Raw genomic sequence first — 22639 nt, 5'->3', positions numbered from 1 at the left:
CACAAGGTAGGCACTGAATAAATACTACTGACTGATTGATTTACACACGCTTCACATCGTTTTAACTAAACAGCTGCCTGTCTCAACATCCCACACAGGAAAAAAAATAAAGGGCAAAAGGGAGTTAATGTTATCTTGATTAAGAAATTAAAATGTACCTTAGGGTCCCGCAATTTTTCTTTGAGAGATCACACCATGTGGCGCGAGGCCTCGGTTACAAACAGCATCCCAGTAAATATTTCAATTTAGTCACGAGTAGTCCAACTGGGATCGCGTGACTTAAGTCATTAATTAACTGTGGTATTTGTTAAGTGCTCACTATGTGCCGGACACTGTAAATTCCCATCCCACATCAGGCTCACAGTCGTAATCCCCATTTTACAGATGAGGAAACAAGACGCCGAGAAGCGACTTGCCCGAGGACACACAGTAGACAAGTGGCGGAGCTGGGATTAGAAGCCAGGTCATCCTGATTCCCAGGCTCGTGTTCTTGAATTAGTAGACCTTTCCCATATGGGGGGTATATTTTAAATCTCCTTCAATTTCTAGGAAGGACATTCAAGTTTGCTGATTTATGAAAAACATACTTCCACAGTAAAGGATAATTTACCCTAAATTTAAATCTAAAAAGCAGCTTCTCTATATTACCAAATTAAAAAACAGAAATAAAAGGATAGTGACAGATGTTCCAAAGCCACTTGGAAGATAATCCCCATATTCTTGACAATTGAATCTAATTTGGGTTCTTAATAGAGAAGTGTTCATAGAGGATGATGTCTTATTTTTGATTTCCATTCAACAACCATTCTACGGCTCCTCTTGCGCCAAACTAATTCATTTAAAACATGCAAAGATCAAATCCCACTAAAAGCAGATAAATATTATGGGAGTTCTTCTTTTCCCTTTGTGGCATGACTCTGAACTACCGTTCTTTGTCCGTGACAACAGAGCAATGCAGATAAAACATTCTTATTTAACCAGTGACAATACATGATTGATAATGTTAGAGCATAAAATTTGTTGCACAGAAAGCACAACAAGGATAAACAGGAGCTCTACCTTCCGGGTTTAAAGGATATTTAAACTAAAGCAAAAGCCCTTTATCCTTCTCATTCTGCTTAATCATCGAGAAAACATCTGGTTTCATGTTTCTCTCAACCAAAGTAATTACAACCTGTTCTTACAGAAACTCTTTAGCTAAGGAAAAAACCACATTTAACTTTTTAGTCTATAAAGGACATGAAAAACTCAGGCACTCATTATAGGAAAAACACACATTCGACGCTTTATATATTTTGAGCGTGGCTCGATCGTCCTTTTCGCAAGGACTTCAAACCCATATTTTTCCTTCGCATTTACCACCGCGAGGCTAAAAAGTAATTCAAATGCCATGTTACTCTTTCCATTATCTCATGTTTTAGACAAAACATTTTTACGGGGTCCAGCTTGGCATGGCCTAAAACACTTGTGCCTCAACTGCTTTATAATAATAAATGATTAAACCATTAGGTCATTGAATCAGCTTTATCTTCTTGAAATTTCTGGGAACCCTGCAGCTTCGATGAGTGTGAGGCAAACCACTCGGGTTTAGAACGCTGGAGATTCCGACAAATCCTCCTCTCCTCCGTGTGCCTCTGCTCTGATTTGTCCTTCCTGTAATTTTGGGTTTCCCTCTCCAAGTTAGTTAGTTGTCACGGTTCCAGGTAACTGCGGACATCAGCAGTGTAGGCAGTCACCAGGTTCTCTGGTGCCCAGAGGTCTGTAACCACAACCTTCCCATCCGTGGGCGTGTCTCCAACTCTGGCAAACCATCACCTTTCTCCTTCAGGGATTTAAGCTTAGGCTGCCTCCTGGCATTTGGAAACAACCTCTGGGGGAGGAGAGGACACTGCCATTTCGAAAAGCGGGTGTGTACATAAGCGGAAGGGTGCGCGAGACCCTTGGTGAGCAAGAGTTTCTAACAACAATAATAATGTTGGTATTTGTTAAAGTGCTTACTATGTGCCAACCAGTGTTCAAAGCACTGGGGTAGATACAAGGCAATCAGGTTGTCCCACATGGGGCTCACAGTCTCAATCCCCATAGATGAGGTAACTGAGGCAGAGAGAAATTAAGTGACTTGCCCACAGTCACACAGCTGACAAGTGGCAGAGCTGGGATTCGAACCCATGACCTCTGACTCCCAAGCCTGTGCTCTTTCCACTGAGCCTCGCTGCTTCTCAAGAGTTCTAGCCTACTTTCTTTCTTTCTAGGCCCTCACCTCCTTACTGGCTGAGAGGAGGAGGAGCTCTTTTTTTCACTCCCCGCCTCCCTCCAATCTGCTTTGAATAATGAGGTGAGTGGAGGGCTGGAAGCAAGGAGACCGGAGAGAAGCCTGTCATCGCCACATCCAAAATATCCCCCATCACCTGCCCTCCAAATTCAAAGCTTTCGCCCCTGGTGAAAAGCAATATTTATAATGGTGACCTAGAAACTCAGGGTGAGCTTCAATCTTGGCTCTATTATTACATTCTTGAAAGACTTTGGTAAAATGACTTAATCTCTCTCCTCGTTTGATTCATTTTCAACTGTGGTTGGTTTTCTTTCCCAATTCATGGCGTGGCTGGGGACACAATTTCAATGACATGTAAAGCACTTCCATTTCGATTTTGCCTACTCTGACAAACTACCGAATACTTCTTTCTGCCTCTGATCTGAGGTAGTATCTCTAGCCACTCGCTCTGAATACGGTCCTATTACTTGACCGAGAAGCAGAATGGCATGGGGGAAAACTCACCTCCTCCAAGAGGCCTTCCCAGATGAGCTCCCCCCTCTTCCCTCTGTTCCCCCTCCACCCTCTGCTCCCCCCCCTTCCCCTTCACCTCCCCTCAGCTGAGCCCCTCTTCCCTCTGCTCCCCCTCCACCCTCTACTCCTCCCCCTTTCCCCTTCCCCTCAGCACTGTGCTCATTTGTATATATTATTTATTACCCTATTTATTTTGTTAAGAAGGTGTACATGCCCTTGATTCTATTTATCGTGATAATGTTGCTTTGTTTTTGTTTCGTTCTGTTTTGCTCTGCTGTCTTTCGCCGCCGATTAGACTGTGAGCCCATCATTGGGCAGGTGAATACCCACCCTTAATGCTATTATTAATTAATAATACTACTAATAAATACTATTGAATGAAATCCTAGGATACAGGCCTAGGAGTCAGGAGACCTAGTTCTAATCCCAATTCTATTTTATTAATGAAATGTACATCGCCTTGATTCTATTTATTTGCTATTGTTTTAATGAGATGTTCATCCCCTTGATTCTATTTATTGCTATTGTTCTTGTCTGTCCATCTCCCCCGATTAGACTGTAAGCCCGTCAAACGGCAGGGACTGTATCTGTTAACGATTTGTACACTCCAAGCGCTTAGTACAGTGCTCTGCACATAGTAAGCGCTCAATAAATACTATTGAATGAATGAATGAATGAATGCTCACTTGCTCTGCAACCTTGGACAAGTCAGTTCGCTTCTCTGACCCCGATTCCTCATCTGTAAAATGAGGATTAAATGCCTGTTCTCCCTTTCCCTTAGACGGTACCCCATGTGGGACAGGGACTCTGTCTGACCTGATTTTCCTTCTATCAACCCAAGCAATTAGCTCAGGGCTTGGCATGTAGTGCCGCTTAACAAATACCACAACTCTTATAATTACTGATCAAGATTTCTGAGTTATCATCTCTCTCGACTAGAAAGCACCCAAAGGAGCCTCAGCTCCTTCCTCCTTCTTCTGACTAAATGAGAGACAGTTTCATTCATTCAGTAGTATTGATTGAATGCTTACTATGTGCAGAGCACTGTACTAAGCGCTTGGAATGTACAATTTGGCAACAGATAGAGACAATCCCTGCCCAATGACGGGCTCACAGTCTAAACGGGGGAGACAGACAGCAAAGCAAAACAGAACAAAACGAAACAAGACAACATGACAGTTTCTACACTGAGGTTTAACCAATATAACCAATAAACTGTTAGCAGAAAGCAGATATCTTGGAAAATCTGGAGTCTTTAGGACAGGGAGGTAAACAGTGCCCTAACATCCACTGCCTGAACCATGATTTAAATCAGGGTAACACGCCAAGAGGATAGATGATCTATCGCTCACATAAAGAAAAGATTAGTCAAACCTGCTTGCTCTAGAAGGAAAATTAAGTAGACAAAAATGGTTAAGCTCAACTGGCCTAGATGTTGGTAGAAGAAAGAAGGAAAACAGACTGTATCCAAAGACAAAAGTAGGAGAGAGCACATTTGGTTAACTACTAATCGAAACAATATAAAATAAAACTAAATGCAGAAGAAATAGGTCAGATGCATTTTTCATTAATCTGTTCCAAAACTGGGGTTTTTTTTTCCCTCTACTTTGTCTAAAATCCCTACACTCCTGTGACAATTTTTGGAACTCATAATATCCAATGCATATTAGAAACAGATCTAGTCTTGGAGCAAAGCTAGAATTCTTCTTAACCCATCTCTTTTGTATTCCATTTCTTAAAACGCAATGATTTGATTAGCGATTTGCCTCATTTTTTATTTTTGGATTTTTTCTTGATCACGTAACCACTATTACACACATGTTTAACAGGGGACTTCTGAAGCAAAGCTTTTCCTCATGACATTTGGTTGAGCTCAAGCAGGAAAATGAAAAAAGTTGGAAAGTCAACTTTTTCCACTACTGTCATTTTTAAGCTGCAATACACTACATCGGATCTAAGTGCCTTAACTTACTTTAATAGGACCAAAGAAACAATGTAGCATTTAAAAGATAGAGCATCTCTTAAAGTCACCAATACTAAAGCCCATTGGCAGTCTCCAATTCCTTTCATTCATTCAATCATATTTATTGAGCTCTTACTGTGTGCAAAGCATAAAGCATAATTGTGATATTTGTGAAGCGCTTACTATGAGCCAAACACTGTTCTAAGTACTGGGGTAGATGCAAGGTAATCAGGTTGGACACAGTCCCGGTCCTACATGGGGCTAACACTCTTAATCCCCATTTTACAGATAAGGTAACTGAGGCACAGAGAAGTTAGGTAATTTGCCCAAGATCACACAGCAGACTTGTGGTTGAGGCAGCATTAGAACCCACATCTGATTCCCTTTTTTCACTAGACTGGCTGCTGCTCTAGTGGAACTGCACTGTACTAAGCGCTTGGGAGAATACAATATAACAAGAAACAGACCCATTCCCTACCCTCAATGAGCTTACAGTCTAGAGGGGGAGATAGACATTAATATAAATGAACAAACAACTGGTTTTACTGCCTCAGTTTTTAAATTTCTTAAAACAAATTATTTTAAAATGTTACGTACTGGGTCTATAACACTCGGGAGACTTTTGTGGCAACCGATCACAATATTTCTGACGTGCGGTCCTATCAGAAACTTACCATATTTACCAATGCCTATCTTCCTTGCTCAGATTTCACACAGTGTATAAAATCTTACTCGATACTGAAAGTTTTCTATAAGCACATTACTCCAGGTCATTAATTTTCTGGCCTTGTGAATTTGTCCTACCATCACATGGAGTCTGCATTCCGTTTACCTCTAAAATGGAAGAAAAAATCCCCTTTCATGGTCATAATTCCTTGCTATTTCAGTAAGTGCGTTAACAACTGCTTTGAGAGTAATCCTAGAGATGTGCTAACTAGCAAGTTACAGCTCCTGCCTAGAGGTGAGTGCTCAATTCTTACCATATAACCATTTCAAGGAGAATATTTGGACATGCTAAATCCAAGCCATCGCCGGATGGTGGCCCACCCCAAGGAGGACAAAGCCTTTACTAGGCTGGGTAAAATGTTCTTTAACGCAATGCAAAGTGCTTCAAAACTCCTCCTTTTTGTACCTTGTTAAAAGACCTGATCCGGGCTAACTACAAATAACTATATTGATTTCACTTTATCTTCACTTCTGATAATTACTTTTCCCCCCCGAAGATCTCCACGGGACCCTCTCCCCGAGGGGATCCAACCCCATCAATCTAACAGTGGCCTAAACCATTCCACGGTCTAATTCAACGTGGTCTGTAAGGGACTCATTGGATTGTAAGCACCGTGAGGGGCAAAAGTAATGTCTATTACGCTGACTGTATTCTCCCCTTAGAACAAGCCCAAGCAATAAATGTTCAATAAATACAACTGATAGTTTGATTGATGCCTCCCCCAGCTGCCATGAATGGGCTCTAAGCCAAACTGATTCAGGAGGCCTTCCCAGATTGAGCCCTCCCTTTCCCTCTGCTCCTCCTCCCCTCCCCATTGACCCTATTCCCTCCCTCTGCTCTACCCCCTTCTCCTCCCCACAGCACTTTTATATGTCTGTACATATTACCCTATTTATTTTATTAATGATGAGTATATATCTATGATTCTATTGATCTATTTTGATGGTATCGATGCCTGCCTCCTGGTTTTGCTTTGTTGACTGTTTCCCCCTTCTAGACTGTGAGCCCGTTGTTGGGTTGGGGTTGCCTCTATCTGTTGCCGAATTGTACTTTCCAAGTGCAGTGCTCTGCACACGGTAAACGCTCAATCTGTCTGACCCTACTTAAAGCTCACCTCCTCCAAGAGGCCTTCCCAGACTGAGCTCCCCTTCTCCCTCTACCCGCCCCTCACCTCTCCGCAGCTAAACCCTCTTCTCCCCCCTTTCCCTCTGCTCCTCCCCCTTCCCCTCAGCACTGTGCTCGTCTGCTCAACTGTATATATTTTCATTACCCTATTTATTTTGCTAATGAGATGTACTTCACCTTGATTCTATTTATTTGCTATTGTTTTAATGAGATGTTCTTCCCCTCGATTCTATTTATTGCTATTGTTTTTGTCTGTCCGTCTCCCCCGATTAGACCGTAAGCCCGTCAAAGGGCAAATCTGTTGCCGATTTGTACATTCCAAACGCTTAGTACAGTGCTCTGCACACAGTAAGTGCTCAGTAAATACTATTGAATGAATGAATGACCCCGTAGATTGTAAGCTCCCCATGGGGAGAGAGCATATCTACCAACTCTATTGCACTGTACTTTCCCAAGCGCTCGGTCCAGATATCCGCAGGCAATAAGCACTCAGTAAATACTATTGTACTCTCCCAATCGTTTAGTACAGTGCTCTGTACACATTAGGCACTTAATAAAAAATGACTGACTGATTCAAGACCATGCTACTGGAATGTTATTTACACCAGGTCTCATTTTAAGTAGCCAATATGAAACCCCAGTAAGATCTTTCCTATTTAGCACATTCATTTTAAAATTAGAAGTCTCACGCTTTACAAGTATTGGAAGTAGTGTGGCCTCGTGGATAGAGCACAGGCCTGGACGTCAAAAGGACCTGAATTCTACTCCCAGTTCTGCCATCCGTCTGCTGCGTGACCTTAGGCAAGTCACTTCACTTCTCCGGGCCTCAGTTACCTCACCTGTAAAATGGGGATTAAGACTGTGAGCCTTATGTGGGCCAGGGACTGCGCCCACCCCGATTAACTTGTATCTACCCCAATGCTTAGTTCGCTGCCTGGCACCAAGTAACAAATGATACCATTTTAAAAAAAAAAATCTTTGATGTCTTCTGAAACACAATTTTTCTTTTAATAATACATCACTGTAAATATGAATGGCATATTCCGAGAAGGCTAGCTTTATCCTAAAAATACAGGCGGAATTTCAGAAACAAGCGTAGCCTGAACATTCTTTGGATTTTAAAATCCCAGCTATTGACTTCCAAAATGATTACAGGCCCAATCCCACTGGTGGGGGAGAAGGGGGTCCCTTCCATCCCCCCCCCAAAACCCAAAACTTCATGTGAGGTTTGGGAACGGGACTGGCAAATCACCGGAAAGAAGTCCCGCAGAGCTGGCTCAGCGGGGCTTGCTCATTTCCTCGCTCACCTCACCGACTGCTATAATGAGTGAGACTCAATCCAAACGCAGGTTATCTTCAGCCAGAGCCTGAGGAGGGGGCAAGGACAGATCCCACAGAAACGAGCGGCACGAATAACGAATGCGACTTCCATCGACGACTAACCTGACCCTATTAGAAACTGAAAGGTTGTTAGGGAGAGGAAATGAGAAATGGGGATAGGAGTTGAGAACACCCTTCACAGGGGTCAGAAAGGCAGCCCGGCTCAGCAGAAAGAGCCCGGGTTTGGGAGTCAGAGGACGTGGGTTCTAATCCCGCCTCCGCCACTTGTCGGCTGTGTGACCTCGGGAAAGCCACCTAACTTCTCTGGGCCTCGGTTACCTCATTTGTAAAATGGGGAATAAGACTGTGAGCCCCACGTGGGACAACTCGATTACCTTGTACCTCCCCCAGCACTTAGAACAGTGCTTGGCACGTCGTAAGTGCTTAACAATTACCATCATTATTACTAGTATTATTATAAAGGCAAGAGGGACGTTGAGGTGAGCCAGGGATAGTTAAGACGCAGCACGGCCTAGTGGATAGAACACGGGCCTGGGAGTCGGAAGGACCTGGGATCTAATCTCGGCTCCGCCACCTGTCTGCTGTGTGACCTTGGGTAAGCCACTTAACTTCTCTGGGCCTCAGTTACCACATCTGTAAAATGGGGATGGAGACTGTGAGCCCCATGTGGGACAAGCTGATTACCTTATATCCACCCCAGTGCTTAGAACACTGTTTGGCACATAGTAAGCACTTAAATACCATTATCATTATTATTATTATAAAGGCAGGAGGGACCATGAGGTGAGCCATGGGTAGTTAAGAAGCAGCATGGCCTAGTGGATACAGCACAAGCCTGGGAATCAGAAGAACCTGGGTTCTAATCTTGGCTCCGCCACTTGTCTGCTGTGTGACCGCGGGAGAGTCACTTCACTTCTCTGGGCCTCTGCTACCGCATCTGTAAAATGGGGATTATGACTGAGCTCCATGTGGGACAGGGACTGTGTCCGGCCTAATTAGCTTGTCTCCGCCCCAGCACTTAGCACAGTGCCTGACACATAGTAAGTGCTTAACAAATGCCATTAAAAAAATTCCTTTGTATTTAATTCTAGAACCTGGTTTTCGCTCTTACGCAATTGGCAACCTGGAAAAAAAAAGAAGTCAATTCATTTTTAGCAAAGTAAAGATGGTGAGAGAAAAAAAATGAAAATAAAACGAGTTTGGATCGCCAAAACTGAAGTTGCTGCCTATCCTAACTCCAGTTTCCCCATCTCCAGATCCACCTGGGACTTGGGCTTCCCTTTAATTCCCAAGCAGAACTGCAAGAGGGAATCTCCTCATTCACAGATACGAAGCTATTGTTTCCCTGAGTCTTACTTTAGGCCGATGCTACTGTAAATACCAGGCAAATATATATAGGATGTGGAACAATGCTTTTTTTTATTTAACAACACGCCCCAACTTTACCTCCAGCACTACACAGCTACTTTGTCGCAGTTCAACTTTCTGATGACGACAGTAATAACAATAATAATAATTCTGGTACTTGTTAAGCGCTTACTGTGTGCCAAGCACTGTTCTAAGCGCTGGGCCGGATACAAGGTAATCAGCTTGTCCCACGTGGGGCTCACAGTCTTCATCCCCATTTTACAGATGAGGGAACTGAGGCACAGAGGAGTGAAGTGACTTGCCCAAGGTCACACACAGCAGACAAGTGGCAGAGGCGGGATTACAACCCACGTCCTCTGACTCCCAAACCCGTGCTCTTTCCACTAAGCCACGTTGCTTCTCATGAAGCACTCGATATTCTTCCCAGCCTCTGGCATACGGCACTTACATACGTGTCCAAATTCTCTTCCATTTCATCTACCTTTGCTTTATTTCCAAGTCTATTTCTCCCTCTAGGCTCTAACCAAGTTCTTTGTGGGCAGGGATCATATCTACCATCTCTATTGTACTGTACTCTCCCAAGTGCCTCGTACGGTCTTCGGCACACACTAAGCGGGCAATGAATAAACGATCAATAAATAGCCCCCCGCTGATTACTGATCGAATATTATCGATGAGCTGCTATCCAGCTCATTTCTCCTGAACGTTGTCCGTGCACCTCGCCCCATGCCTTCGAAACCTCTGTTTCCCAGTCCTCTCCACATCGAGCAGAAACTCTCAACCACTAGACCTACGGTACCCGATCGCCTCTGCTTCCCCACCACGCCCCAGCTCACACACTTCATTCCCCTCAAGCCAACCTACTCACTCTGCCTTGTTCCCATCTCTCTTGCTCACGTCCTCCCTCCTACCTGAGAAGCAGCGTGGCTCTGTGGAAAAAGCCCGGGCTTGGGAGTCAGAAGGCATGAGTTCAAATCCCGGCTCTGTCACTTGTCAGCTGTGTGACTGTGGGCAAGTCCCTTAACTTCTCTGTGCCTCAGTTCCCTCATCTATAAAATGGGGATTAAGACTGTGAGCCTCACGTGGGACAACCTGATTACCCTGTATCTACCCCAGTGCTTAGAACAGTGCTCTGCACATAGTAAGTGCTTTACAAATACCAACATTATTATTATTACCTGGAAATCCCCACCCCTTCACAGCCAGAGACCACTGTTCTCCCCCTCTTCAAAGCCCTTCTGAGAAACCACACCTGCTCCAGGAAGCTGTCCCTGATTAACCTCTCATTTCCCTGTCCTCCGTTCCAGTGCCGCTTTGGTACTTTTGCATGATCTACGCCCTTGGGTACTCAGATGCGCGGCGCTTACATGCATATAATAATTAATGATAATGTTGGTGTTTGTTAAGCACTTACTATGTGCCAAGCACCGTTCTAGGCGCTGGCTAGATACAAGGTAAACATGTTGTCCCACATGAGGCTCACAGTCTTAATCCCCATTTCACAGAGAAGTGAAGTGACTTGCCCAAAGTCACACAGATAAGTGGCGGGGGGCCGGGATCAGAACCCACGACCTCTGACTCCCAAGCCCAGGCTCGTTTCACTGAGCCACGCTGCTTCTCTTGCATCTTATAGCTTTATATTCTACTATTTCCTCTTATCAGTGATTACTTGAGTAATTTTAGTAATTTATTCCCACTAGACTGTGAGCTCATTGTGGACTCTCTTATACTGTGTACTCTTCCAAGCCCTTAATACAGTGCTCTTAGCACAGTAAGATAATAATAATAATACTGGCATTTGTTAAGTGCTTACTATGTGCAGAGCACTGTACTAAGCGCTGGGGTAGATAGAGGGTAATCAGGTTGTCCCACGTGAGGCTCATAGTTAATCCCCATTTTACAGATGAGGTAACTAAGACCCAGAGAAGTGAAATGACTTGCCCACAGTCCCACAACTGACAAGTGGCAGAGCCGGGATTTGAACCCATGACCTCTGACTCCCAAGCCCGGGCTCTTTCCACTGAGCCACACTGCTTCTCAATAAATACCACTGATTGATTTAGTGTCGACCTCCCCCGCTAGCTTCTAAGCTCTTTAGGGGCAGGGTTCGAGTATTAATTCCACTGCCCTCTCCCAAACACCTGACGCTGTCTTCTCCACGCAGTAGGTTGGTCAAGAGTCAGTCGTATTTACTGAGCCCTTACTGTGTGCAGAGCACTGTACTAAGCGCTTGGGAGTGTACAATGAAACAGAGTAACAGCCATGGGCCCTCAATACATACTATTAATTAATTCCTATAGCGGCTTCTTTCTGTTTCTCATCCTACCGTTCTTAATGTTCATTCATTCATTAGTATTTATTGAGCGCTTACTATGTGCAGAGCACTGTACTAAGCGCTTGGCATGTACAAATCAGCAAAAGATAGAGACAGTCCCTGCCCTTTGACGGGCTTACAGTCTAATCGGGGGAGACAGGCGGACAAGAACAATGGAAATAGAGTCAAGGGGAAGAACATCTCATTAAAACAATGGCAAATAAATAGAATCAGATTAGAATAATGTCTCCTTTGCATCCATTTTCTGGACTTTCCTTCTTTCCTTCCTCCTCTTGCCTAAAACTGCCTCACAGTCTCTGGGTTAGTTACTCAGGCGATCTGCCTCCGACTCCCTACTTTTCAGTCCCCTTTACACATCCTGGGGTGTTGGGCAGCGGCGTGGCTTAGTGGAAAGAGCCCGGGCTTGGGAGTGGGAGGTCATGGGTTCGAATCCCGGCTCTGCCACTTGGCAGCTGTGTGACTGTGGGCAAGTCGCTTCACTTCTCTGGGCCTCAGTTACCTCATCTCTAAAATGGGGATTGACTGTGAGCCTCACGTGGGACAACCTGATTCCCCTGTGTCTACCCCAGCGCTTGGAACAGTGCTCTGCACATAGCGAGCGCTTAACAAATACTAACATTATTATAATCCCCGTTCCTGGGCCCCTGCCTCACCCACTCATCGTGGCTTTTCCTGAGCGAGCTGGCCTCTGGTGTTTTTGGTTTGCCTGCTCTCTTCAGAACTCCAACTGCCCTGCCACGCTGCCAGCTGAATGCTAATTTGTCTGCCTCCTGCCCTTTCATCAATCCTCTACCTTCAAAAGTTGAATAGAGTCCGGAGGCCTGCTCGGTTCCCAGACAGCTCAGCATTTAGGCCAGTCTAGCAACAGCGGCGACTCCAGAATACGCAGGCTGATTGGCACGGGAGAGGAGTTAAGGGAAGTATGGGAAAAATAAGAGGGTAGAGGTCACCGGGTGAGGGAAACAGGAACAGAAGACAGAGGCAGAGGAGAGACGACGGCAGGACTCTCCCACATACATTAGAGAAGCGGCGTGGCTCAGTTGGTATTTGTTGGTATTTGTTAAGTGCTTACTATGTGCCGAGCACTGTTCTAAGCGCTGGGGTAAACACAGGGGAATCAGGTTGTCCCACGTGGGGCTCACAGTCTTAATCCCCATTTTACAGATGAGGGAACTGAGGCCCAGAGAAGTTAAGTGACTTGCCCACAGTCACACAGCCGACAAGTGGCAGAGCTGGGATTCGAACTCATGGGCCCTGACTCCAAAGCCCGTGGTCTTTCCACTGCGCCACGCTGCTTCTCTGTGGAAAGAGCCCGGGCTTGGGAATCAGAGGTCATGGGTTCTAATCCCGGCTCCGCCACTTGTCAGCTGTGTGACTCCGGGCAAGTTACTTCAGGGTGCCTCAGTTCCCTCATCTGTAAAATGGGGATGAAGACTGGGACAACCTGATCACCTTGTATCTCCCCAGCGCTTAGAAGAGTGCTTTGCACATAGAAAGTGCTTAACAAATACCATCATTATTATCATTATTATTATTAACGACTACGCTTACATACTTGAAAATTTTGGGTACAAAAAAGCAATCGATTCCCCAGTTTCCCTGGATTCAGTGATCTGTAGGAAGTGATATTGCCATTGTTCTTGTCTGTTTGTCTCCCCCGATTAGACTGTAAGCCTGTCAAAGGGCAGGGACTGTCTCTGTTACCCATTTGTCCAAGCGCTTAGTACAGTGCTCTGCACATAGTAAGCGCTCAATAAGTACTATTGAATGGATGAATGAATTTTCAAAGACTCGGTGTACTCCGGGAAGCATACCTACAATACTACTTGGTATATTCATTTAATAGTATTTATTCATTCAATAGTATTTATTGAGCGCTTACTGTGTGCAGAGCACTGTACTAAGCGCTTGGAATGAACAAGTCGGCAACAGATACAGTCCCTGCCGTTTGACGGGCTTACGATCTAATCGGGGGAGAGGGACAGACAAGAACAATGGCAGTAAATAGAGTCAAGGGGAAGAACATCTCATAAAAACAATGGCAACTAAATAGAATCAAGGCGATGTACATTTCCTTAACAAAATAAATAGGGTATACTAGTCTACGAGATTGGAGTCGCTTTCAATTGTTCCGAGATGTCACGGAGGACAAGGAAAAAGCCATCTGTAGATGTAGTAGAAAATAATTCCCCTAGACTCATGCAGACTTTCAGATTTTTGTCAATGGCAAACCTGACTAGGGTGAGGCCTGAACACCGTTAGTTCTTTTCAAGGACCTGGGAGTCAGAAGGAGCTGGGTTCTGATCCCGGCTCCGCCACCTGTCTGCTCCGTGACCTTGGGCGACTCGCTTCACTTCTCCGGGCCTCTGGGATTGAGACTTGCGAGCCCTACGTGGGACAAGGACGGTGTCCAACCTGATGAGCTTGGATCTACCCCAGTGCTTAGTACAGTGGCTGGAACCAACAAACGGCACACTTACTACTATTAAATTAGGCTTCCAGCCGTGGTTCTTAGAGTTTACATTTCAACAGTGTGCACATGATTTTCTTGGACTGAACCCATGGTCACATGTTAATTATTACGATTGCTTAGAAAACAATGGGCAAAATCCTACGGGTCTGACTTTTTATTTTTCAAAGACAAATAACAATTGACCCTCAGACTACTGAAGTGGAAAACAGCTTTTCCTAAACAGTAATAATAATAATAATATTTGTTAAGCGCTTACTACGCGCCAAGCCCTGTTCTAAGCACTGGGATAGATATAAGGTTATTGGGTCGTCCCATGTGGGGTTCACAGTCTTAATCCCCATTTTACAGATGAGGTAACTGAGGCACTGAGAAGTGAAGCGACTTGCCCAGAGTCACACAGCTGACAAGTGGTGTAGCCGGAATTAGAACCCATGACCTCTGACTCCCAAGCCCGGGCTCTTTCCACTGAGCCACGCTGCTTCTCTAAATGAAAGATTGATAACTTTGAACATGTACAGAAGTCTAATTTAGGCAAACCAGTAAAGCCATTTTAATAATAGTGCCTTCCCTCTCCCCTAGGGATTTCACGCTGCTTATTTGAAGGGAATTCCGACCGCTTCGCTCTGGTCGTAACCCAATTTCCTGACCTTCAAGCACACTGCACGGTTTAGGTTTTTAATGGGAATTGTCTGGTAGGGTGTTATTTTAATGTTTTTAATACTGGATCTCATTTGCTGCTGTCCTAATTAGTGCTGGGTGACATTCTAACTTCGTACTTGTCCTCTAAGGTAATTTGACAAAAGTGCCATTTTAAAAAGAGATACAAACTAAAACATAAAAAAGCATAGTTCACAGAAATAGCATCAGACAATAAACATCCAGCTAAAGACCTAGAAAGCCGGGCTTTTGCAAAAAACCAGATATCCATTACCTGACTAAATTCTGCTGCATATTTTCTATCTTCATTAAAATCTGTATATCTGCCTGAGACAAAGTGTAGGCTTTCAATCTGAAAGACAAAATGCAACATCGGAATGCTTAATGAAACCCTGTCACATGGAGAAACCGAAATCTGACTTCTAGTTGCTTTTATGGGGGAAGACTATGCCTTCTGCAGCTGCCGATAAAATCATCAACCTGGTCACGTGGATACCTCCTGGCACCTCGGGAGGCAAAAGCAGTAGCGTAAAACCGGGGCCACATTGTCTACTCCAGAACCTTGATTAAAAAATATCTTTCTCTTCACTGTCGCATTTTAAAGCTTCCCAATTTTGCATCTTAAAAAGATACACCGATTCAACCCACCGGTGACTTCGTTAATCGTTCCGATTCTCTCCGAATCGCTTGAGCCTTCTAGGTTTGGCTGGGATTGGAAGGTTTCCAACCCAAGGCCGGTTGCCGGCAAAACGGTCTGTTTTTGCTCCGTAAGCCACCTGGGTCCCGGAGTGAGGGTCGGGCACGGCTTGGGGAGAGGGCCCGTCTGCTGACCCTCCAAGCCTGTAGCCGGTGACACGGCCGACTGGGACGTGGGGTGGTGAGGGAAGAAGCCAGAGGAGGAGGACTGCTGACCTAAGTAAGGAGCGGATCCTAGATACGGGGCAGAGGGCCGGGCTGAGCTGGTATGAGAGGATGGATGAACTCAGCAGAAGGGGACCATATTAAAGAAGGTCTAAAGCGGGCCCCGAAGGTACGTTTTTCTCTGCCGTGTATTTACTGTACCGAAGCGGAAGGCAGGGGAAGCGGGAAGAGTGCACGGAGGATCTGTGGCTGCTTGAGGGGAGGCCAGGGTGGGCCGGGATGGGGGGTAGGGATTGAGAAGCAAAATCGAATCCCAGAGAGGTGGGATGGGCAACGGCGGTCGTGGCTGCCGGTTGACATGCAGGATAGAGAAGATGGCCTCGAGAAGCAGCGTAGCGTAGTGGATAGGGCACGGGCCCGGGAGTCGGCAGGTCATGGGTTCCAAACCCAGCTCCGCCACTTGTCTGCCGTGTGGCCTTGGGCCAGTCACTTCACTTCTCTGAGCCTCGGTTACCTCATCTATAAAATGGGGATTAAGAATGTGAGCCCTATGCGGGACAGGGACTCGGTCCAACTCGATTTACTTGTATACACCCCAGCGTTTAGTACGGCGCTTGGCCCACAGTAAGTGCTTAACATCATTATTATTAATATTAATGGTCTAAGGGACAATCTTCTGTCAAGTGGGCCGAGTTTGCTACCCTAGATGGGAGAGCCCTCAGATGGAGAAGAATTAAGGAGGTGACATATCTAGTTATCTTGGCCGATAAGGATACCAGGAGATTCATTCATTCAATCCTATTTATTGAGCGCTTACTGTGTGCACAGCACTGTACTAAGTGCTTGGAAAGTACAATTCTCATGAGCCATCACGTCGAGTTATTGAAAATGGCTTAAAATTGAATTACGGTGGGTTATTCGATTTTTCTTTTATTTTGCACTTTCTTCATTGTTAGTGATTCTTTTAAAGCAAGATGACCTCCCACATACGTGGACTGAAGAAAATCTTCCCTTTGATTCCATTCTAAGGGTGGAAGGTCACACTACCTTCCGCCTCCCCTAAATGTGGTCAAATGAAACGTGCATGGGGCTGAGAATCCCAGCAGCCTCCTAGTTGTCTTGGGTAGGCGTCGGGATAACCCACGCCTCTCCCTACCTCACGAAGGGAGGTGGTGAGCGAGTACAAGGAGATAACTGAGTTGAAAGCGCTCTGGAAACCGGAAAGCACTAGGCAAAATGAGATCATGGTAGCAATTCTTTCAGGACGGGGCCAGGTCTTTATTTTGATTACATTCTGAAGCACTTAGTCCAGTGTTCTTCAGAGAATCGCCCTCAATGGTAGAGTCAAAGAGGCAGAGGCAGTCGGGGGAGAAATGGCAAGGGGACAGGGAAAATTCAGGGGTGGAGAGGTGGCGGCCGCACAGACCCCCTCCCACCTGACTTGCTCCTCCTCCTCCAAGTTCTGTTGGTCTGCTTCTCCCTCTCTGCCATTTTTCCCTCTCTGGTTTCTGCTTTCTCTACCTGAGGCCCTTTCCCCTCCCTTCCTTTTCCATCCCCTCTCTCCTCCCCTTTCCTCCCTCCCCGCACCTATCACTAGGTTTTCAAGAAGCGGGAAGCCCTTGTGTCTTGAACCTGACTGGGAAGAGGTACACAGCAGGTTCAGCCTGCAGCCTTTTGCTTTGGGGAAGACCTGGCCGTCAAATAAAAATCTTATAAAAAAAAATTAAAGTTGCCAGACCCAAAGGTACCATAAGTGGAGAGCACAGAACGGGGTAAAGCTCAAATCGTTCTAAAATCTATTAAAGTAGGAACTCCAGCCCCAATATAACCTGACCCGCTGTAATCTTCGAGTTTTGGGTATGGCTGTCAATGGCTGAACGGTAGCAATGGGAACGCCTTGATTAACGAGCGTCATTGTACCCTGAGACGACGAATACTGTGCCGATTGGAATGCTAAAATAGATTAATGCCTAGGATTGAGGTGAAATTAGGCTGCCATTCAGCATAAAATCGGAATGGAGCAGAAGTCAGAGAAGCTAGTTTCAAAGCCACGGTAACTAAGAGTGAAAGGTTTGGAATCATACCTCTGACGGATCACTGGATCAGATTTTTCAGGATCAATGTAGGTCCTTAGGATTTCATGAAGCGTTTTATCTTCGGGCACTCTGTTCCCCCAAGGAGAAAAAGACAACAGAGATCATTTATGATCGTCTTTTAAGGATACTGCATTTAGAATTCATTTAAATTCTGCGATTCTGAAGCTGGATCTCAAACATAGATCTTAAGGGGTTTGAATTAGTTTACTTTTAGCAAAGTGCCACATCCTGTTTCTAAGAAAACATATTTAGAAAAAGAAGTCTTAAAGCATCAACATGATCTTTCCAAACTGTGTTTTGACAACTTCACGGTAAACAAGCCAGAAAAATACAGACCGAGTTTCTCCTGAAGCACACCTGGGCTTTAAAGTGAAAGGAAACAGAGCAAGACAGAATGAAATTTGGAGTCTGCTGAAGCCAGGTCATTTGAAAAATGGTTTCAGATGATGCCCAATGAACCCAAAACAGAGCTAGAATGTATCCACTCCAACTGCCAGGGCCAGATGAAAGAATTACTACTCACTTCCTCGTAAGTCTGTTTCTCAACTTTTTATGGCCTTAACAAAAGTCTTACAAGTTTCCAACTTGGTCCACATGTGTGTACATGATTTGAAACCGCAAAGCTACTGAAGCAAACGCTTGAGACAAGTGCTCTGGAAAAATGACTTTTCTCGATTTCTTTTCGTACATGCCCACGGTTTGTGACTGTGTACCTATGCACGCAGAATATTTACACAGTTTCTCCCCACTGAGCTGAGGTTTGACTTCAAATAAAAGCAAGTTCGAACAAAGTCCTTGGCAGAAGCTGAAGTGGTCCGATATGCCCAGCAACTACCGGACACACTCTCGGAGGCAGTGCGATGCCGTTTTCCGGAAGAAATGTATCGATTTTCAGAGTCCCATTATGCCCACGTGTGACTGTGGGCAAGTCACTTAACTTCTCTGTGCCTCAGTTCCCTCATCTGTAAAATGGGGATTAAGACTGTGAGCCCCATGTGGGACATCCTAATTCCCCCGTGTCTACTCCAGCGCTTAGAAGAGTGCTTGGCACATAGTAAGCGCTTAACAGATACCAACATTATTATTATAATATAGGATACGGAGGAATGGAGGGGCCAAGGAGAACACAGCTTCTCTGCATCCCACTCTTCATACACTGGCTGAGGCAGGGCACATGCTGGTATACGCTGGTAAGTGCTGAGAAGCAGCGTGACCTAGTGGATAGAGCACGGGCCTGGGAGTCAGAAGGACCTGGGTTCTAATCCCGGCTCCGCCTCTTGCCTGCTAGGTGACCTGGGGGCAGGTCGCTTCACTTCTCTGGGCCTCAGTTCCCTCATCTGGAAAATGGAGATGGAGACTGTGAGCCCCATGTGGGACAGGGACTATGACCAAACCCATTTGCTTGTGTCCACCCCAATACTTTAGTACAGTGCCTGGCACACAGTAAGTGCTTACCGTATACTACAATTATAATAATAATAATGTTGGTATTTGTTAAGTGCTTACTATGTGCAGAGCACTGTTCTAAGCGCTGGGGTAGATACAGGGTAATCAGGTTGTCCCACGTGAGGCTCACAGTTAATCCCCATTTGACAGATGAGGTAACAGGCACAGAGAAATTAAGTGACTTGCCCACAGTCACAGAGCTGACAAGTGGCAGAGCCGGGAGTCGAACCCATGACCTCTGACTCCGAAGCCCAGGCCCTTTCCACTGAGCCACGCTTTTGGGCTCTCCGTTCTGTGGGAAAGCGTGCAAAGCACGGGCTCAGCCATATTCCCAAACTCCGGGGCCAGCAGGTCTGAGTGTTGTAGGGCCTCAGGGGTTCAGAGCCCCGTAAGGGGAGAGAAGGTTCTAGAATCCTCCCAGATTCCCCTGTACGGAGCCATGCTCCATTCCTGCAGGCCCCCTGAGACGGGCATTTTTTTAAAATGGTATTTTTTACGGTATTTATGACCGTGTACCTATGCACGCAGAATATTTGGTCTTTGGAAGGCCAAATAACTCGATTTAGATCATCACATTTTGGACATACAAATCAGAAGGACTAACTCTCTGGAGAAGACACTAATGCTAGGAAAAGTCTGGGGAAAATGTGGAAGAGGCAGACGGGCAGCTTCACGGATAGAGACCCTAACGATAACGGAAGAATCGTTAGAAAGGTTGCGGATTATGGCAGAAGACAGGATGTTCTGGAGAAAATATATCCACAGGGTCGCTATGAATCGGAAACGACTCGATGGCCCTTGATAATAATGATAATTATTTATTAAGCATTTACTATGTGTCAGGCACTATACTAGGCACTGGGGTAGATATAAGCTAATCAGGTTGGACCCAATCCAAGTCCCACATGGGGCTCACAGCCTTAATCCCTGTTTTACAGATGAGGGAACTGAGGCACTGAGAAGCAAAGTGTCTTGCCCAAGGTCACGCAGCAGATAAGTGGCGGAGCCGGGATTAGAACCCAGGGCCTCTGACTCCGCCCCTTCGGCCAAGTGTTTTTCACATGCTAAATAAGCTGGAGAGCGCAATGGGCTTCCAAGAGGGGCCGAGGAAGGCCCGACTGGTGTGCCATCCCCAGACCCAATGACACCCGCTTCCTCCCCAAAAGCCCGTCCCTTTTTCAGCCCTGCCCTTCAAAAAGAAAAGTTGGCCCTTATACCTTGGATACCCTGCCTACGACGAGTCCTCCTCCTCGCTGAGCTGCTTTAAACATTCACAGCCTTCTCAAGTGCTCTCACCTTTCTCTGGCCTCTGTCCTCCTCTTCACCCGGCCACCGGGCACCCCACCCGCCCCGCCAATTCTTCCACGCACCTGCCAGAGTCCTGGGCGCTGCTTTCTCGGAAGGGATACTCTCTGGAGCGCTAAGGGGTCCGGCCTGGTCCGCCCATATAGCGGGAGCACAACCGAGCCAGCGGCTCCACCTCTATTCCTTCCACAAACGGTCCTGATGCCGCCGGGGGGAACGCCACGGGCCCGGTGAGGGTCTGGGGCCAAGTTTCTCGCCTTGTGGTCACTGAGGGGGCCTCCTCTTTGGGGACAGATACCTTAAATCCTTCTCTATTCCCACCTCGGTGGGGGGAAAAAAGGATGCAATCTTCTACAGAACTGCACTTCCCATAGGAAGAAGAATGCAAATAAGAAGCTTGCCGGTGCTCGGGAAGAGCCAATATATTGCTTCTTGTTTATAAAAAATAAATGGGCTGAGGAACTTGAAGTCTCTGCTGCTTTTGAGGATGACAGCTTCTCTCTCTCTCTCCCTTTTCTCTTCCTCCCTCCCTCTCATCAAACGTATTGAGTGCTTACTGTGTGCAGGGCACTGTATTAAGCACCGGGAGAGTACAGCACGACAATATAATAGACACATTCCCTAACCAAAATGAGTCCTTCTCCTCCCTGAGCTGCTTTAACCATTCACAGACTTCTCAAGTGCTCTCACCTTTCTCCAGCCTCGGTCCTTCTCATCACCCATCCGCCATCCCGCCCCCACCCTCCTGCCCCCGCCCCACCCCCGGATAATTAATTAATTCAATCGTACTTATTGAGCACTTACTGTGTGCCGAGCACTGTACTAAGTGCTTGGAAAGTACAATTCAGTACTAAAGAGGAACAATTCCTGCCCAAATGGGGCTTACAGTCTAGAAGGGGGGAGACAGACATCAGAACAAGTAAACAGGCAGCAGTATAAATAGAATTTCAGTTATATACATATATACCTAAGTGATGTGGGGAGAGGGAAGAGCAAAGGGAGCGAGTCAAGGTGATGCGGAAGGGAGGGAGAGGTGAGGAAAAGGGGGGCTTAGTTTGGAAAGGCTTCTTGGAGGAGGTGTGCCTTCAAATACGGCTTTGAAGGGGGAAGAGTGATCGTTTGGCGGATTTGAGGAGGGAGGGTGTTCCAGGCCAGAGGTGGGACGTGGGCCGGGTGTCGACGGTGGGGCAGGCGAGAATGAGGCACAGTGAGAAGGTTAGCACCAGAGGAGCGGAGTGTGTGGGCTGGGATTGAAAAGGAGAGAAGGGAGGTAGGAAGGGGCAAGGTGATGGAGCGCTCTGAAACCAATAGTGAGGAGTTTTTATTTGATAAGGAGGTGGATAGACAACCACTGGAGATTTTTGAGGAGGGAGGTGACACGCCCAGAACGTTTCTGTAGAAAGATAATCCGGGCACAAGAGTGAAATATGGACTGAAGTGGGGAGAGACAGGAGGTTGGGAGGTCAGAAAGGAGGCCGATACATTAATCCAGTCGGGATGGGATGCTTCTAGGTCCCGCAGCTACCCCACCTCTCTTCTCAGTGTCCCGCTCACACCTGCACACTTTCTTTCCCCCTTTTCTCCTCTCCACTGCCCTTACTACTATTAGGGTAGGAGGTCGGCTTTGCTGGCGGGATTCGGCTTGGAGTAGGAACTGGGGTCACACGGAAAACCACTCACTGCCGGTAAAGAGTTCCCGAAAGTGACTCGGCCCACACCTGACCACCAATAAGCTGCAGGGCCTTCAGGAAACAGCTCTTTCTCTGTGCAGAGAAATGACGTTATTTATTGTCGCTCAAGACTCTGAATGTGGTAAATCTTCATTTTGGAGCTTCAGCAATACTAACCCTCCCCACCACCACACACACACTGTTTTACAACTAATTTAAGTTGAGAGGATGGAATTGTTTTTGGCCAAATGCAAAATCGGCCTCAAAGCTCAAATGAAATTCATTTTTTAAACACAGACCGTCTCGGGGGCGGGGAGGTGTGTCTGGTACGGTACCTTTTTTCTGTGTATTCAGCATTACTCTGAGGAAACAGGAGCTTCAAGTGCCAGTAGAACCGCTGCTCCCTAAACAGAAGAGAAACAGGGTTGCTGTTAGAGAACCTAGGCAGGCAACGACTCCACTTTAAGCCTGATGTCAAAACAAAACC

The 22639-nt window shown here is 46.1% G+C and overlaps 1 protein-coding gene across 1 annotated transcript in view; it reads right to left on the bottom strand.

Annotated features, from left to right (window-relative positions):
* ZNHIT6 (zinc finger HIT-type containing 6) overlaps positions 1-22639 on the bottom strand; it is an 83622-nt gene that overhangs the window by 21163 nt on the left and 39820 nt on the right. Inside the window, exons 6-8 of the mRNA XM_029063967.2 lie at positions 22488-22556; positions 17720-17800; positions 15049-15126 (exon numbers count right to left, since the gene is read on the bottom strand). Of these exons, the coding sequence (XP_028919800.1) occupies positions 15049-15126; positions 17720-17800; positions 22488-22556 (228 nt within the window). The remainder of the gene's footprint in view (positions 1-15048; positions 15127-17719; positions 17801-22487; positions 22557-22639) is intronic.

Source organism: Ornithorhynchus anatinus, chromosome 4 (assembly GCF_004115215.2).
Source record: "Ornithorhynchus anatinus isolate Pmale09 chromosome 4, mOrnAna1.pri.v4, whole genome shotgun sequence".
Classification (NCBI taxonomy): domain Eukaryota; kingdom Metazoa; phylum Chordata; class Mammalia; order Monotremata; family Ornithorhynchidae; genus Ornithorhynchus; species Ornithorhynchus anatinus.
The sequence above is the reverse complement of the archived record's forward strand: the minus strand, read 5'-3'. Positions and strand labels throughout refer to the sequence as shown.